This window comes from Colletotrichum costaricense (assembly GCF_030867565.1).
Source record: "Colletotrichum costaricense strain IMI 309622 chromosome Unknown Scaffold_1.1, whole genome shotgun sequence".
NCBI classification, from domain to species: domain Eukaryota; kingdom Fungi; phylum Ascomycota; class Sordariomycetes; order Glomerellales; family Glomerellaceae; genus Colletotrichum; species Colletotrichum costaricense.
This window is the reverse complement of record NW_026848230.1, coordinates 2,237,345-2,254,645: the sequence shown is the minus strand read 5'-3', so window position 1 is coordinate 2,254,645 and position 17,301 is coordinate 2,237,345. Positions and strand designations below refer to the sequence as shown.

At 54.9% G+C, this 17,301-nt stretch overlaps 7 protein-coding genes across 7 annotated transcripts; 5 read left to right on the top strand and 2 right to left on the bottom strand.

Annotated features, from left to right (window-relative positions):
* Positions 1-429: 429 nt before the first annotated feature.
* Positions 430-1,911, bottom strand: CCOS01_00802 (uncharacterized protein; the record flags this gene model as incomplete). Its single annotated transcript, XM_060448999.1, has 1 exon — positions 430-1,911. One exon carries the CDS (start codon positions 1,909-1,911, stop codon positions 430-432), a length of 1,482 nt encoding a protein of 493 aa, XP_060320437.1.
* Positions 1,912-4,511: 2,600 nt separating this feature from the next.
* CCOS01_00801 (uncharacterized protein) lies at positions 4,512-5,659 on the top strand (the record flags this gene model as incomplete). Its single annotated transcript, XM_060448998.1, has 3 exons — positions 4,512-4,566; positions 4,978-5,089; positions 5,305-5,659. 3 exons carry the CDS (start codon positions 4,512-4,514, stop codon positions 5,657-5,659), a joined length of 522 nt encoding a protein of 173 aa, XP_060320436.1.
* Positions 5,660-6,381: 722 nt separating this feature from the next.
* On the bottom strand, positions 6,382-8,250 carry CCOS01_00800 (GTP-binding protein TrmE; the record flags this gene model as incomplete). The annotated part of the gene is made up of 2 exons (XM_060448997.1): positions 6,382-7,899; positions 7,954-8,250. The coding sequence occupies 2 exons, from the start codon at positions 8,248-8,250 to the stop codon at positions 6,382-6,384; spliced, it is 1,815 nt and encodes a 604-aa protein (XP_060320435.1).
* A 408-nt stretch (positions 8,251-8,658) lies between these two features.
* Positions 8,659-9,674, top strand: CCOS01_00799 (uncharacterized protein; the record flags this gene model as incomplete). Its single annotated transcript, XM_060448996.1, has 2 exons — positions 8,659-8,681; positions 8,741-9,674. 2 exons carry the CDS (start codon positions 8,659-8,661, stop codon positions 9,672-9,674), a joined length of 957 nt encoding a protein of 318 aa, XP_060320434.1.
* Positions 9,675-10,535: 861 nt separating this feature from the next.
* On the top strand, positions 10,536-11,429 carry CCOS01_00798 (uncharacterized protein; the record flags this gene model as incomplete). Its single annotated transcript, XM_060448995.1, has 1 exon — positions 10,536-11,429. One exon carries the CDS (start codon positions 10,536-10,538, stop codon positions 11,427-11,429), a length of 894 nt encoding a protein of 297 aa, XP_060320433.1.
* Positions 11,430-12,470: 1,041 nt separating this feature from the next.
* Positions 12,471-15,130, top strand: CCOS01_00797 (GTPase-activating protein GYP7; the record flags this gene model as incomplete). Its single annotated transcript, XM_060448994.1, has 4 exons — positions 12,471-12,641; positions 12,718-14,092; positions 14,145-14,726; positions 14,778-15,130. 4 exons carry the CDS (start codon positions 12,471-12,473, stop codon positions 15,128-15,130), a joined length of 2,481 nt encoding a protein of 826 aa, XP_060320432.1.
* A 1,332-nt stretch (positions 15,131-16,462) lies between these two features.
* On the top strand, positions 16,463-17,214 carry CCOS01_00796 (uncharacterized protein; the record flags this gene model as incomplete). Its single annotated transcript, XM_060448993.1, has 2 exons — positions 16,463-16,748; positions 16,931-17,214. The coding sequence occupies 2 exons, from the start codon at positions 16,463-16,465 to the stop codon at positions 17,212-17,214; spliced, it is 570 nt and encodes a 189-aa protein (XP_060320431.1).
* Positions 17,215-17,301: the final 87 nt, after the last annotated feature.

Sequence of the window (17,301 nt, the reverse complement as noted above, 5' to 3'; positions counted from 1 at the left end):
TTTCAGCTTATGTCTCGTGGCGTTGGGGATTCACTAGGGGCTGTGAAGCATGATGGACATACCTTATTTACTTATTATCCTGCCGTTGCTGATTGCTCGGGCGAATAGTAGATAAACGAAGTATGTACATCGAGCCTCTTAGCTCATGGGCGTGTAAGTGATGTATTAGCTAAGTGAAATAGGACTATCGACTTCAAAGTCGATGTGGAGGCAGTGAGCAGATGTACACCGACCGACATGTTGCTAGGCTTCCCCTGGTTCGTGCTTTCAACTGCTTCAGAAACCCGTTGTCACCGTTACTTGTTCTCTTCTCGACTCCGAGTCCATCAGCATACCCCAACCGACGTTGTCAGTACACCACTACTGACAACACATGAGCTTCTCACGACGGTCAGCCGGAATTCCCTCCTCTGCACACCCTTTTCTGCGTTAATGAATGATCATATGCTCGGGTACCACCGGAAGGGGTATGTCGGCCGTCAAATTTATCCCCGACCCCAGGAACCTTCCAGGTCTCTTCTGTTCCCAAACCAGATCCTGCGTCCACAACAAATCGATGCCCACCGCCGCGAAGAGCCGGCGCGTCGGTTCCTCCATTGCCGCAACCATGTCCTCATTCCCGGGCGACTCGCATTCGCTCACCCCAATGTGGATGAGCTTGAGATGCGGGAAGCGGGTGGGTGCCACGTCTGCTAGGTACTTCAGTGTCCCTGACATGACATAATGAAGATACCGAATCCTAACAACGCGAATCGATGGCGGTAGCAGCGATGCTAGTCTCGCTTCGGGAGCATAGGGCGTGACGACGTCCCGGATTAACCGGCAGTCGAGCGAGAGTTCCTCCAGAGCGCCGCATAATCTAAACCGTTCGCTGTGGCGAAACTTGACATCCCACAGCTTCATGCCATGGTGCGGCTTGAGGTGGTAGGATATGTGAAGGCTCTTGAGTCGGTTTTGCACCGGCTTGAGGGCCCTTCGCCAGGAGCAATCGTAGTTCTGGTTGGTGATTTCGAGGCGTTCGAGACCAGGCAGACATGTCAACAGCTCCTCCAAGTGAGGATCCCGCATTCCCGCAATCGATAGGCTCTTCAACTTTGTCAAAAAGTCCTTCGGGTTTTTGGTCGGAAGCGTGCCGCGCTGAAGAATCCAAAGGCCTCCCGTGCTAGCATGGATAGATTCCACGTTGGGAAACATGTTCTGCATTCCGGCGAAATTGATATAGAGTGTGCATTGCCTGGATAGGCCGACTATGACACCCAGACGACGGATCGAGGGCATTCTCAGCCCCAGCCAGCTTTTTTCGGGCCAGATGGGGTCGTGGTCACTGTAACTGACGAGAAGACTTTGCAAACGAGGACATGACTGGATAGCCGCTATCAAATCTGGAACTTCGCCTTCTAGCATGCTGTAGTCCTTTATTGGCGTCGGTGGCTGTGGCTTCCTCGAGTGTTCAGCGTATAATGTACTGGCAGCTTCCCACACTTCGGGGGGCACTTCTGAATCCGACACACTGCTGTCGGAGCTGGAGGAGTCCGGTGAGGTTAGGCGATAATTGATTTCCAGGTCCCAGCTTGCAACCTGCATAGCATCGACGTATGAGGCCAAGTCAGGTCGCTGTCGGATGGTACGGGTGAATTTCTGAACCAGGTTCGGCTCGGGGGTATTTCTGATGGGCCTTTGCCTGGTGATAACTGTCTGTCTAAGATGCATGTTTCCCGTCGCATAATAGTGGTACAAGATCGGATAGGCTACCGCAGATATGCGTCTTGAGATTCTGCAAAGGAAAGCCAATGCTCTCTTGTCGTCTCGGACCTCTTGTGTATCTGCGTGAGGGAAGCCGGTGGGGTCTCGGCAATGCATACAGAGGTAACTCAGGGTCATTTGAAGGACCTCGACAGGTAGAGACTCCATTGCGCAAAGTTTCGACTCGTCGCGGGACAAAGAAGGCAGTCAAGGTCAAGAGAGGTGAGACGGCTCGTGGAAGTGGAAGAGAAATTCTGAAGAGGAGAAGAGAAAGAGAAGATGGACGAGATACGGGTGAAACTCCTGGCCCAGTAACCGTACGGCACAGGTACCCGAATCCATATTGACGGCCCAGCATTGTGTTGGAGCATCCTGTTGGTGGCGCTGGTTATTATTTGTTTGTTTGTTGATTGTCACTTGGCAAACAAGATTAAACGCCGGGATTGGAAGGACGAGGACGAGGACGAGCCGTCGCTATCGCACCTATCTGAGGCGACGTATTTTCTGTTGCTCTATCCTTTCATACATTTTCAACACTATCGTCACTTGGAGTTTCCGACACGATAGTGGCTGATTATGGCTAATGCTCGATGGTAGTTGAATGTAGGCGGGAAGGATTTGGGTTCTAACCACTGGAAGTCCAGACGTTGGAGGGGGAGGATTGGATGGGCCGCATAGAAGGTCCGGGCGCCGGCCCCTAGCAAGGACCTGCCTCCTTCCCTTGCGTACCTTGGAAAGTGCGAACCTCTGCTGTGCCTTCCCGTCTGAGGGGGCGCAAAGCTCAGACCTTTTGCTGCCCACGTTCTCCTTAGTCATCCCTCCGTACGGATATCTACTGTACAGTAGGTACTCACGTACCTTGGAGTGAAACCAGGAAAGGAAGGCCCCATGGCCCCCAACTCCCATCCCGGCGGCGGACAATGGGTGAAATGTCGCACGTGGCTTCGAGCGCACCCGGGCACTGCAACTTCAAAGTTCCTTAGGCAGCTGCTTCAGGAAACATTGAGCGGCCCCTTTTGGACCCCAACATCCCGGTCGCATCCCCGTTCACCTCGTCCCATCTTACGGATACGCCTTCCACAACGACATCTCTTCAAAAGCAGCCTTTACGGAGTACAACCATCTTATCAGAGGCAATGCGAACATGTTGGCACTCAAAAGATACACGAGAACCGCAGAGACTAGTCTGCCCATGGAAAAGCCTGATTTAGACTTTGCAACAGGGCTCAAGGCACTATTGCGCTGCATCCGCTGACTCACAGTGGTTTCTATTATTTCGAGTCGCTCGAAGGATCATGGGCCTGCACCCGAGTACACCTCTTTGCCCGAAACACGAACCTTGCGGCAATAGCAGCCGTACTCTGTCATATCCGTCGCCCAACGCTACCGATGCGATGCACCTCTGCAATCACAACTGCCAATGACTTCACACTTCGGTCTTGTCCGATCCCTGATGCGCCCTAGACCGTCTTGAGTATACTCGGTCAAGAGACTCAAGCTGGACCACATCCGTTTCGGCATCACATACCAGACATGATGACTACAGCAACCACTCGATGCCTTGTCGACTGAGGCCAAAGGATCTTAGGTCATCTCCAGGTGCGGACCAGCACCGCCTTCTGCCGTCTCTCCGGATGCTCCACGGGGCCCCCACGGAGCCAAGGCAGTCATTTGCTGCGAGCACTGAGCGGAGTTTCCGGCATCACCCATCTTTCCGCTTCCATGCCCGTGATTCAATGCCCGTCACTTCGCGATGCCTCGCGTTCGTCGTCACATGAGATGTCTCACAAGGCGATTTCATACACAGGTACCTACGACACCGGTGACTCTTTCGCCTGCTCACCTGCAGTGTCGATCACTGTCGGGGGAACAACCGCCGGTGTCTTACCAATGACGGGATCAACGGCCACGACCGACCCGTCCGCTGCTCACCGACCATAGGACTCAAACACCGAGCAGCTCCGGAGCTTTGTAATTACTACGCCTATCCAAAGGTAGAGACATACGGGCACCGCCGGAGGCAGTCGCAGCCTTCACTGCAATCAACGAATCAAAATCACACGGGTGACTGTCAAGCTGGCTGAGGCGGCTAGATCACTTGCCTGTCTCATCGGTCAGTTGCTCAATGGAGATGCGCTGGTTGCCCTTATGTCAGCCTCCATCCCCTCCAATCGACCCTCTACCGTGGCCCACTTTCGAGCGTCTTCAGTCCTCGCTACTCAGAAACTCGAAAGAAGAAGAACATTTGCACAGCCTCCAAGATGCTGACAGAGACATATCCTGTGGCTGCTACGCGATCTCATCCGGGCCGACCTGAGACGTCTCTCTAGGCAGGCTAGGCTGGTGCTTACTTTCCTCTGCACAGGTAGTCCCCATTGGTCTACTCAGCCCTACACATCCGACCTCTTCCCTGTCGGCGCCTCTCCCATTCGCCAAACAAGACTTGCTCACAATCTTTTCCTGTCTCTTTTAGCGCATCGACTAATCATGATGCACCAGTCCGTGTAACCAAAACCCGTCGCCTTGGATTTCGTCCCTGTCCCTCTTGTTTCCAAAAGTTCGGAGGACGAGCCAGTGAGCCACACCCTTGGCCCTCTGACGACCAGAAACGGAAATGAGCCATTGATATGACAGCCTATTGCGGAGCTGCTGGGTTACTTACAGGGAACTGATTTGAGAGCCACATCTGCCCAGATCACCGCAATCCAGGCCCGCGGCACTCCAGCGCATGGCGTTCCCCCCTCGCCTCGCACATTGCATCTCACATCATGACGAGGAACCTTGCGAAACCCACCATCACGTCGCCCGGGTTTCTGGTCTGCCGTATGCCGAGTGGTCTGCAGACCGATGACAGTGACACACACGCAGACACTACACGCATACCACATGCGCGCGCGGCGGGCAGTGATGGATGTCATCTTTACTTCGTTCATGTTGCCCAGGGAAGAGGAAAGATGTTACGATACTTCCTCGTACCTTAGTAGAAAGAAGGCTCAGACTTGTCCTTCAGGGGTCCTTTTTTTTTTTTTTTTTTTTTTTTTAACTATTACCCGCCCCCGGTCGTATTCTTCTTTGGTTGCCTTGGGTACATGTCATCGCCCTCCACATGTCCCAAATTTGGAAAGCAAAAGGGCTGCCTAGAGAGAGCGAGACAGAGAAGCCGTGGGGGCCGTGCCGAAACTAGCATCGCAGGTATCTCAATCTCCCACACAAGCCCAACGCCCCAACCCCTAGCCGTTGCGATACCCGTTTACCGGGCGTCCGCGCCTCCTCGCACGGAGGCTGAGATGCCAAGTCGAGGTACCAATGGCTGGGTTTCTCTTCTGCTGCCCCCCCTTGACCTGAGGTAAATCGTAAAGGTACGTAGGGCTGGGGTCTCACTCCGTACCTGTCTAAGGTACCTCACCCCTACACGATGAGCCTCATCAACGCCCAGCCCCGTCTCTCGATATGAGAGAGAATATGGATGCCTTGAGGCCTATATAAACTCCTTGATATATCCCCATCTGAGGCAGGAATATAATCCATCATCACACTCACAATCCGGCATCACAAGCTTAGACACAGCTCTCATACAATCTCAAAACAATCTCACGTCTCCTCTCTTATACACACAAACACCAACCACTTACACCATCAACAACCCATCTACCTCGCCTTCCACCGAAAGCTCAACTTCCTCCAACACACACACACAAAACCCACAAATTCAACCACAATGGCCGCCTTCACTCTTCTGTTCACTCCCGCCACCGCCGTCTACGGACGCTCAGGCTACAACAAGGACGGCGACGACGAGGAGAAGGACAACCGCGGCCGCTCCGGATACAACAAGGACGGCGATGACGACGACGAGGGCCAGAACAAGGGCCGCTCCGGCTACAACAAGGATGGCGACGACGAGGAGGACAAATAAGCGTCTCACCACTCCTTCGCGCACATCTTCTTCTTCTGGGTTCCTTGATCCCCTGAGGACTCTCGGTTACCGGCTTTGCATCCCTCCATTTTTTTGCTGCGGCTGCCTTCCCAATCTTCAATGTCTTGTATAAGACGAGGGGCTCCGCCGCATCAGACTTGCGAGCTCGAAATTTCCTATTCTATCAGCATTAGATCGGCGTTTTCATCACTTGCATCCGTCCGCCTACCTCGCCCTTCCCTTCCCTTGCGCGAGCATGAAAGGTTTGGGCTTCAAAGGGTGCTGGCGGCGGCGATCCTTCTTCTTCCTCTTCTTTTCTTATCTCATGCATTGGGCCGGAGTTTGGGGTAGATGGTAGCATCGCGACGGATCACACTCCTTCCGCCTCCGCCCCCTCCTTCTCTCTTCTTCTTTCATTGGAATTTGGGACTGCATAGCAAGCATGGCGTGCCTCTTCTCGAAGAGGAATGGTTTCCTTTGTCGCATTGGCTCGGCGTTGACGGGTTTGATTCGTATCTCTCTTCTTCTCTTCTTCTTCACTCCTCCATTTCTCCTGTTTCTCCTTTGTCTACGACAGATTAGATTTAGATATATGAGGACTTCACCGTCCGGGATTCGATAGTAGTCTAATCTCTATTTTCCTACACAAAACCTGAAAACGTCAAGACGTGTCAGTGAAACGTGCCAAAAAACAGAACCATGGGAGATAAAATAGTCAAGACTTACTTTTCAAAAATCACCCCGAGAACCTCTTCTACATCCCCGGCCTCGACGCGCCCCGTAATCTTGGCCAGCCTATCTGCCGCATAACGCAGGTGTTCCGCCGCCAGGACGATATCAGGGTCCTCGCCGTCTCCTGTTCCTCCTCCTTCTTCGGAGTGCGCGACGGCCATGAATTCGTCCAGGAACCCGCGACACTGCTCGAGCAGCTGCGCCTGCCTGGCCGTCACGCCCAGCAGGTCTTGCTGGTCCACGGGGAGGGCCGTCATACCGGCGAACGACTCGACCAGGCGGTCGATGAGCCCGTGGATCGCGCCCGGGTCTTTCTGACCGGCGCTGCCACTGGCGGAGGGAGACTTGGCTTGTGCTTCAGCCTCGCGGCAGGAGATCGCAATGATCTCCACTGTGCGGAGATTTGGTATCCGAGAGGCTGTTTCGTTTCTGAAGCCCTCAAGGAGGCTGGAGAAGGTGGCGGCGTCGACGGCGTCGCGCTTATTGACCACGATTAAGCAGGCCTGCGCTTCGGACGCCAGTTGTAGCGTCTCCGCGTCGTAGTTGATGCGGAAGCCGCCCTGGGGGCCGGGGCTGGGCTCGACGGCCGCTAAGACGATGATGATGTCGGATTCCGAGGCCTTTTGCTTCGCGCGCCGGATACCCTCCTCTTCGACCAGCCCCAACGCAGGTTCAGAGGAGTTGACACCACCACCGCCGCCGGCAGCAAGCCTCGTCCTGATGCCAGCCGTATCTGCGAACGAGCAGAGGTACCCCCGAATATCGAGACTGACCTCGACAACATCCCGCGTCGTGCCAGCCTCCATCGAGACAATGGATGCCTCCCTGCCAACAACGAGATTCATCAGCGAGCTCTTGCCGACGTTGGGAGGACCAAGCAGCGCGATGCGAATGCCGTTTCGGAGGAGCTCACTTCGCTGGCCCGCGCGCTCGTGGACACCGATACGGTGCCGCATGTCGGCGACGAGCGCGCTGACGTTGCTCATCAGCTCCGCGGGGGACTCGTCAAAGTGCTGGTCCTCGGAGAAGTCGATGAGGGCCTCGATTTCGCCCCTGGCCAAGAGAAGCTGCTCGCGCCAGGCTTCGTAGGTCCGGCCTAGGCTGCCCGAGCTGCCGCGCACGGCAGCCCGGCGCTGTTGCTCCGTGTCGGCGGAGAGAGTGTCGCCCAGGGACTCCACCTGTGCGAGGTCGAGTCTGTCGTTGAGGAAGGCTCGTTTGGTGAACTCGCCTGGTTCGGCGTAGCGAACGATACTGCTGCTGCTACTTTCGGAGGCGGAGGCGCATCGCGGGATCGCGGCGAGGACTGCCTTGACTGTCGCTGTGCCGCCGTGGACGTGTAGTTCTAGGACGTCTTCTCCGGTTACTGTCTTAGGTCCAGGGAAGTACAGCACCAAGGCGTTTGAATCCAAGATTGTTGCCTCCTCGCTGGCTTGGCCGTCTACGAGGGTTCTGACTGATGCATATCGAGGTTTTGGCGATGCCTTGTTCGGGCATAGGCCTTTGTAGACCTAAGATTGAGTTTTAGTGCCGAGTTCTCATTCAATTGCTGGAAATGCTCTCACGTCTATACATCCGGGACCAGAAATGCGTATTACGGCGATGCCGGCCCGGCCTTGTGCTGTTGACAAGGCATAGATGGTGTCTTCCTTGAAAATGACATCTGATGTCGATGTGATGAACCGTGACTGAGCACTCGTGTTTTGTGGTATATTTGTTTGGTAGAAACGGCCTAAAGCAGTTGATGGTACCGCCAGGGGCCGAATTCTCAATGAGCTGTAACCTCGATCACTAAGACATCGTCGAGTGCGTAAGGGGAGGTTTCGGCCGAGGCTCCTCGTCGACCGAATGAGAGCATGCATGGACTAGTGAAACAGTGGATCGAAAGAAATCAATGAAGCTATTATATTCAGGACGACTACATCCGCATTGCGATCAAAAATACATGAGTGTAATATTATATGAGATGATGAGAACGAACTGTTCACTGAACGATTGAGCAGATCAGGTTGACGAAGTTCCGATTTGGGAGCTATTGCAATTCAAGACGTTCGATTGGTCGGCCGGGCCGCTTTACCCCCGAGCTTATCGCGATAAGGCTCGTACCCCTGCAACTTGCCCGTTGGATGGAATTTTTTTTTGTAGCGTCGAGAGCGAGGAAAACCAACCTGGAAGCGCCCCGCCGCCTCGGTTTTCTTCCAGCACTCGACGAACGGCAAGGCCTTTTGACAACTCTCAACCTCGTCCATTTCCCGCCAAAAACCGTCACAATGGCGTCCGACGAGATTATCTGGTGAGTCTGGATTTAACAGAATTAATTGCAGGCCTCAATCCTAATCCGCCCCGCCCTAGGCAAATTATCAACCAGCAGTTCTGCAGTTTCAAACTTTCCACAGAGAAGAAGCAGACGTTCTGCAGAAACGAGAACAATGTCACAGGTCTCTGCAACAGACAATCATGCCCGCTGGCAAACTCCCGTTATGCCACCGTTCGACGCGCTCCGAACAAGGACACGCTGTACCTTTACATGAAGACGATCGAACGTGCGCACATGCCCTCGAAGCTATGGGAGCGCATCAAGCTGCCCAACAACTACGCCAAGGCCCTGGAGATGCTCGATGACAAGCTCATCTACTGGCCCAAGTTCCTCGTCCACAAGTGCAAACAGCGTCTCACCCGTCTCACACAAGTCAACATTCGCATGCGCAAGATCGCCGCCGAGGAGGAGCGCATGGGCGAGAAGCTGGTACCGAAGATGGCGCCCAAGATCCGGCGCCGCGAGGAGGCCAGAGAGCGCAAGGCCGAGGCCGCCGCCAAGTTGGAGCGTACCATTGAGCGCGAGCTTGTCGAGAGATTACGTTCCGGCGCCTACGGCGACCAACCCCTCAACGTCAGCGAGTCGATCTGGAGGAAAGTCCTCAACTCCATGGAGAAGGAGGGCGCTGGCAAGCGTGATAAGGACATGGACCCCGGTATGGAGTCGGAGCAAGAGGGCGAGGAAGAGGATGAGTCCGAGGACGACTTGGAGAAGGAGGTCGAGTACGTCTCCGATATTGAGGAGAGTGAAGAGGAGCTCGAGGACATTGAGGACTGGCTCCAGAGCGACGATGACGCCGAGGATGATGACGAGGAGGAGGAGGATGACGACTCTGAAGACAGCGACGAGGAGGCGGCTCGCAAGGCTGGCGACAAGCGCAAGCGCGGCCGGGCGGTCAAGATGAACCAGAAGAGGCTGAAGCAGAAGCAGGAGGAGCGCCCCAAGATTGCGGAGGAATTGACCTGGTGAGAGAGGCTCGCGTGGAATTCCAATGGCGTCTGGCGCGGATACCTTTACGGCTGATTACGGGACGGAAAATCAAAAACTGGGGGCATTGTGCATACCACCGTGTGTTGTGATATACATTTTATCAAATGGCTGTTTAATATTCCTGCACTGTGGTTTTTTGCGTGCATGGCATATCGTGCTTGTCCTCTGTCTCATATCTTTTTTCACGTTTACCTTGTTCATACTCCAGTTCTCTTACTTTAATTATGTTCACTATAGACCGTTTGAAATAAAAAGTCGTGCAAATAGGCGACTGCCTGGTAGGCTGCGTGAGTGTGCCAATATCTGGTACTAAATCTCCTGTACGTAAGGTTGGAGACTGAGGTAGGAGGTGACTTGCATGCGGCCTGGAGCAGTGATCCATGCTTCACCGAGACTTACTCGAGCCGGGGGGCGCTCGGTGAAGACAAAGCACCTCAATTAGTGCAAGTTCCTTTAGAACAATGCGGGTAGGCCCAGGCCCCACCACCCTGCATCATTCCGTCGGGCGACAAGTGTCGGACCCGTCAACCCAGGTCGCTTCCCATTCCCTATCATTCAAGACCGGCTTATTTGAAACGGACCACTTCAAGCAACCCTCCAAAATTAAAACAGCACAACGAAACCACCCGCCGGCATTTGGTATCCCAACTTCTCCCTTTTCTCACTACTCAACTACTTCGATAGCGAGCGAGCGATTTCACAGACACAAGCCCCGACGAGTAGCTTTCGTGCCCCGGAGCAGAGCTCTTTACCCCAACCCGTCCGAAAACAGTCGAAAACAGCGCCTTTTGCCTCTCTGCCTTTGCCCCGCAGGATCCTCGCGGCAAGGAACAAGGCACGATGTCATCTTGGTACTCGAGGATCCTCACCAACACCACCTCTCAGATCTCGAACCTGCAGAGTCGCTTGTTGCAGAGCGAAAACGACGGCGACACTGAAGACGACACCCACGTGTGCAGAGTCCTTAGAGGCTACTACACCGAGAAAGGCCGTCCGTTCCCAGGCTGGTTGCCGCCCGACCCAAAGGCACCACCCCCAGCAGCGCCCGTCTACGCCCAACCAGCCCAGCAAGTCGGCGCACGATACGGAGGTCTGCAGCAGCAACAGCAAGCTGGTCCTACGACGGGCTTGAGCTCTCTGTGGGACAATAATGGCGGCGCGCAGCAGAGGCAGGACACGATGAGCTTGCGGCAAGGTCGCGGAGCTCCCCCACCGATGCGAGGCGCCGAGCAGCAGCCCGCGCGACTGAGCCCCTTTGCCCGAGCCGGAGACAATGGACGCGAAGAGGTGCAGGCACGACCTCTACCCAGCCAGCGAGCGGGCAGTTATCAGCAAAGTGCGGCATATGGAAGAGACACGACGAACACACCGCCGGGCAGCTCAGCGGGCGGCTCAGCACAGGATCGGCTTAAGCAGCGACTATGGGGAGGTGCGAGAACAACCAGTCCGGCATCTGGAGGCCAAGGACCATTCCAACCACCGACGGGCAGAGGCGGGAGCGGTGACTACGAAGACCGATTTGCTCCCGGCGGCATGTACGATGGGAATGGAGGCGGCGGCGGTGGTGGTGGAGGAGGTGGAGGTAGGCCATTTGTGGCATCCAACTCTCCGTGGTCGAACAACGATCCTGGCTATAGTGGAGGCAGCGGCGGCGGCGGTGGCACTGGTGGGCGAACAGGACTGCCTGCTGGCCCAAGACGTCAAGGTCTCCCAAGCGGTCCTCGTATGAGGTAAAGTGGATGGGATCAAGGGGTGCGCGGAACGCGAGCGAGAATACGCCTTGAGGATGACGGGTCCTTGTTCGGGGGTTCTTCATTATGATGCGGGCGTTCGCAGTCGAGATGCTTGGCGGGCCGGAATCAAGTTGTCGACAGTCGGCTTAGTGTGAGGATCTGCGGACCGTATGTAAACGGTGGACATCGCAGACCCTCGAGGCAAGGCAGAATGCGGATGTTGCTTGGAGACATGTATCCGGAAAGGTGCGAGAGCAGAGCTGAGGCACATACATACACACAATACACACACTACTAATCATGCATTTGGACTGAAGTCGCTGGCCTTGATGTATTGTTCGATCTGCTGGGCTTGATCAAAAAGTTGCAGGTATGTCGCCAGCTTCCGTCGTCATGGAATACGCCCCGATGCGCGAAACAGTGAGCTCGAGTGAGTCACGATGTTTACACCTAGAAACTCATTAACACGGAACGGCGAGTCCGCGATGAAGCTTTGTCTCGCGAGGCCGAATCTGGCGACGATGGAGCGAGTTGCTTGCGCGTGCAATACGTAGCCTCGGAAGGACCAACCGGAGGTGCGAATGACGACGCATGCATGCTGCAGATGACATGGTTCACCTTGATGCGCGGGTAGCTGTACCGCCACACTACGCTAAAAGGCTGCCTAAATCGCGGTACAGATACAGTGGGAACAACCCCTCCGAGACATGGATGCAAGCTTTCGCAGCGGGGTGATTCAGTGACGGAAGTGGGTGGCCACGCCCCTCAGAGGGCGCGGCGACGACTGCGCAGCACCTTGCCTGAGCTATTCGCCCCCAACGTCCCATATCATTAGCCACAGTTCGCTCACATGCCACTTTCCCCGGATCATCCTTTTTGTTTCTCGCTCTTGTCACTTTATTTTTCTACCGGAAACTCTAACAGTAGAGCCACTGTCGCAATAGCTCTGTTTCCTGAATAGCCTCACCCGAGACGACAGCAGGCCTTCGGAGCCGAAGCCTCCCGTACATCCCAGCTTACATTATCGGCGGCGCACTGCACGATGACCTCAGACTCAGATCCCCCGCCGGCCACCAACGCTCCACCACCGACGCGACCTCGTTCGCCCTCGGGGAGCTTCTATGCCCTGAGCGACGATGAGGAAGGGGACTACAACACAATCACGCATACAGAAACAGGACGGGGCGTCAAGCTTCTATTCTCTAAGAGCAAGGTATGTCATAGAAACCACTCTCGCCACCCCACACCTTACAAAGACCGGAACTAACGGGAATATTGCAACGGCACAGGTCTATGTTCACCCCACGCCATCTGCGAAAGATAATATCCCAGGCTACATAGCCTTACTCCAGCAGAAAGGAGGCTCAAGCGAACGACCGACCTCCTCCTCGTCTCGAGACTCTCGCAATCCACCTCCCTCCAACCTGCTCCTAGCATGGCTCCCCGAAACATCTCTCGGCGAATCCGAGAGTATTTACGTCAAGGTCGACCTCAGTGAAGGTGATTCGCCGCCTAAGCAGTCGTACCTGGTACCCCCTCCGCCGACGGTCACATCCCACAGAGGCTCTGTAGGCACATATGCTTTCGCCATTCCAGTCAGCGCAATATACTCGCTTCTCGTGAGACCACCGAGTCTGGGTTGGTGGTTCGGCTCTCTGATCATCAACTCGAGAGCTGGTGATAGTTTTCCCGCGCTATTTTTCCACGACAGCGAATGTCAGAGCACCATCCTTAAGAGAAAGAGGCGGACGAGGGATAGCTTCGACCCATTCGGTGACCGGGGTGAGATGTTCTGGGGCGGCGATGAGGTCCTACGATGGTTGCGGCGCTACGTTCCGATCGAGAGATCCGGCGCCGAGCCCAACATTTACTTGGTGGAGCCCTCGAAGGAGGACAGCGAGGCTTTCAGTGGCAAGCTCACGTCCAGTACGGCTCAGGCCGGCCAAAATGATGCTTCGGGGACTCGAGCCGGCGGCGCTGGCCCCAGTAGTGACGCGCAGATGGACCCCTTTGTAAAATTTGTCAAAGAAACTGGATGGAACATCATGGAGAAGTTCAGCAAGGTCACCACTTTCACCAGACGGGCTGCTCAAGACGTCATACAGAACCCGAATGTTCCCCCACAAGTCAAGAGGCTTCTTCGCAACCCAGAGGTTCAGACTCTTCAAGATGAGTTTGACAGTGCGAGGATATACCTGGCGCGCTGGGCAATGGGAATTGCCGAACAAAGTGAGCGAGATCGGAGCCAGAGGATATGGACTGCTAAGGAGGTCTTGGAGCTCGAGGACACCGATGTTGGAGAGTTTGAGCTGCTAGACGGCAGTAGCACCATGTCGTTGGAGGATAGAAGAAAGACGGTGACGCTGAAAGAATGGAACACGTTCTTTGATCCACGAACTGGAAGGCTTTCTGTCACTGTTGACGAAGTCAAAGAACGGGTGTTTCACGGAGGACTGGACCCTGACGATGGTGTGAGAAAAGAGGCATGGCTCTTTATTCTCGGGGTTCACGACTGGTATAGCACTGCCGAGGAGCGAAAAGCCCATCTCGCGTCCCTACGAGACGAATATGTTAAGTTGAAGGGCGCATGGTGGGAGAGATTAGTAGACTTGGGAGGCGAGGGCGAACAGGGCGAGTGGTGGCGTGAGCAACGCGGTCGAATCGGTAAGTCTCTATGTTGTTCCTTCGCATCTAGCCGCGACTAATATCATGACAGAAAAGGATGTCCACCGGACAGATCGTAATGTGCCCATCTTCGCCGGAGAAGACATTCCGCACCCCGATCCCGACTCCCCCTTTTCCGAGGTCGGCACCAATGTCCATCTTGAGCAGATGAAGGACATGCTCCTGACGTACAACGAGTACAATAAGGATCTCGGCTACGTGCAGGGCATGTCTGATCTTCTCGCTCCTATCTACGCTGTGATGCAGGACGATGCCATCGCCTTTTGGGGCTTCCAGCACTTCATGGACCGCATGGAGCGCAATTTCCTACGAGATCAGTCTGGCATGCGGTCTCAGCTACTGACTCTTGATCATCTCGTTCAGTTCATGGACCCCAAGCTTTACGCTCACCTGCAGTCTGCTGATAGCACAAACTTTTTTTTCTTCTTCCGCATGTTGCTCGTCTGGTATAAACGGGAGTTCGAGTGGATGGATGTGCTGCGTCTTTGGGAAACTCTGTGGACGGACTATTTGAGCAGCAGCTTCCACCTATTTGTGGCCTTGGCCATTTTGGAGAAGCACCGCGACGTCATCATGACCCACCTGCAGCATTTTGATGAGGTGCTTAAATACGGTATGTGGTCATCTGAAATTCCTGTCAATTCGTCATACTAATCTGGTACAGTCAACGAGCTTTCCAACACAATGGATCTTGACTCAACTCTAATTCGCGCGGAGGCGCTATTCCGTCGGTTCCATCGCCTGGTTGAGGCCGTCGATAAGAAGGGCAATTTCCCGGGACCGAGAATCCGCGACCCGGGGTCTCCTTCAAAGTCGGCATCTACCGACAAAACTCCACAGGAGAGCCAAAGCAGTGCAGGTCCAGCATCGCCACGCAAGGACAAGAGCAAGGCAACTGAAGAGCCCGAGGTCAAGAAGATTATCACTCCCGAGTTAAGAGAGCTACTTAGCCGGAAGGTCGTGATCTTGCCGCGGAAAGAAGTAGCGAAGAAGGGCGACGGGCCCGGAAGGTCATGAAGAACACACAAAGTCACACGAGGACACGACGGAAAATCATGGTTGGAAATGGGGCAGGTATGACATTTTGGGCGTCTGGGCGTTGTGTCCAGACTAAATAGCGATCGGAGGCGAGAACACTTACGCTGCAAACGTGTACGATACGTCCTTCTATCCCCTAATACACAAATTATTGTTGGCGGCACCTATGAGAACAAGATGACGGTGACCTATGCCCAGTTCTAGATTTCCCGGAAGAAAAGAGAGGTGTGGTCAGAGGCCCCACGTGTGACGCCGATGAGGGTCCCGGAAGCCCGGATCCAACGATAGTTGAGGATGCCTTCTCCGGCTCAGCCCCTCCGAAGGGGTTCAGGGGCAGCGCAGCCGCAGCGCAGCCTACACCCTGAGACAGTTGCCCGCCATCGTTTTAGGCAGGCAGGCAGGCAGAAGAGAGACAAAAAAGGTTGTGGCATTGTTGGGTTGGGCTCTGCCACGTTCTCGCAGTCTGATCTAAGTCGAACTTAGGCCGTGTTGGGTGCATCGTTAGCTTCAATCCCGCAGGGTACGCGGTCAGCTTTTGGTGTTTTGGTCTTGGAGCTAGCATCGTTGTCCCCCTCCCCCCCCCCCCCCCTTCACACCACTTTTCAATCCCTTTCTTTGACTCTCCGAACCTGTGACCTCACCAGCTCCGTCTTGGCCTTCACGTCATGCGTTGGGTGAAAGAGTTCCGCTAGTGGTGGTCATCCGGGCAGGGGAGACGGCGAAGGTAAGCTTTGGGGGTGAGAAGCCATCAACAGAAAGTAACGGTACTGCCTCAGTCTAATGTAAGTTCAAGGAAAGAATGATTCTGGAATCGCTTGGAAGGGGGAGGGTGTAAGTAAGAGCAAGGTGGTCAGTCATTGGAGACCACCCTGTCTATTGTTATTTGGTGTGTGTATCTTGGGCTTGCCCCCTTTGACTCTCACCTAAGGTAAGGTAAGGTAGTATAGAAGCCTGGGGTTACCACCCCCTTTTTTGCCCATTGCATTACTTTTCGAGACATCACAAGGACAACTCACTCAACATATCAGCACTTGTTTGTTGGCGGCGTCACGTTCGGAACTCAGCCGTCGGCACTCAGCTCCCCTCGGACATTTCAGCCCTCAGCTTGCGACTACAACTACAACTACACCTCCTCACGCCCCCTCCTTACGGTATTCCCTCGCCAACGTTCTCAAACGACACGAAGTGACCGAACTCAAGCATAAACAAACCACCAAATCCGCTTCGATCAAGATAAAGGGAGGGGAAAGGGGGACTCGAGAAACAAAGAAAGGAAGGGAAAAAAAGGCAACAAGTCACTCTCTCGTAATTATGCCCTCACATCACGGAGGTCACGGAGGTCACGGCGGTAGCGGTCCGGCTGTCGCCGAGGTAGTCAAGGATCGCGCCTCCGTCGTCGTCAACGAGGTCTCCCGCGGACCCGTCAACAACGAGATCATTGTCGCGAACAGAGAACGAGACGTGGCTGTCGTGCCGGCGGGCGCGCAGGTCATCAACGAGGTCACCACCACCGAGGTGTTCCCCGGTCGTCCGGGGTACGGGTACGGATATGGGCCTGGACCGGCGGGGTATCAACTCTGCACGCAATGTCGGCGCTGTAAGTAACACTTGTCTCTTATGGTTTTCCTGGCATGTCTCATCTACGAGCGTCATCATTCTCTCGCCCTTTGAATCTTGATGGTCCGGAGGGTATGCCACTTTTCTCCCGACATACTCTCCTTTCCCGATGACCTTACCCACCTAGACCTCTGAGACTAACGTCCTGATTTAACATCATAGACTGGCACAACTCCTTCACAGAGACAGTCTGCTATCGCTGCCGCTCGTCCTACGGCTACCGAGACCGCTTCGACGACAGGCTCAGCTACCGATCGGGGTACAGCGGCTCGAGCTACGGCAGCTACGGGTCGGAGCGGTGCGCCTACTGTGAGCGGTTGCGGTTCGAAGGGCCAGGGTACCGCCACGACGGCGTGAGCATCTGCCGGGACCGGTACGGCCGGCCTGCGCTATGTAGACCGAGGCGGGTCCTGGTTGAGAAGACTGTGAAGAAGTATTACTACTAAAGAGGGGGAAGGGAAAGGGAGGAACTTGGTCATTCTGGATGGATGCTTTCTCTTTCGAGTGCTAGGTTTTGAGGTCATCCCTTATTC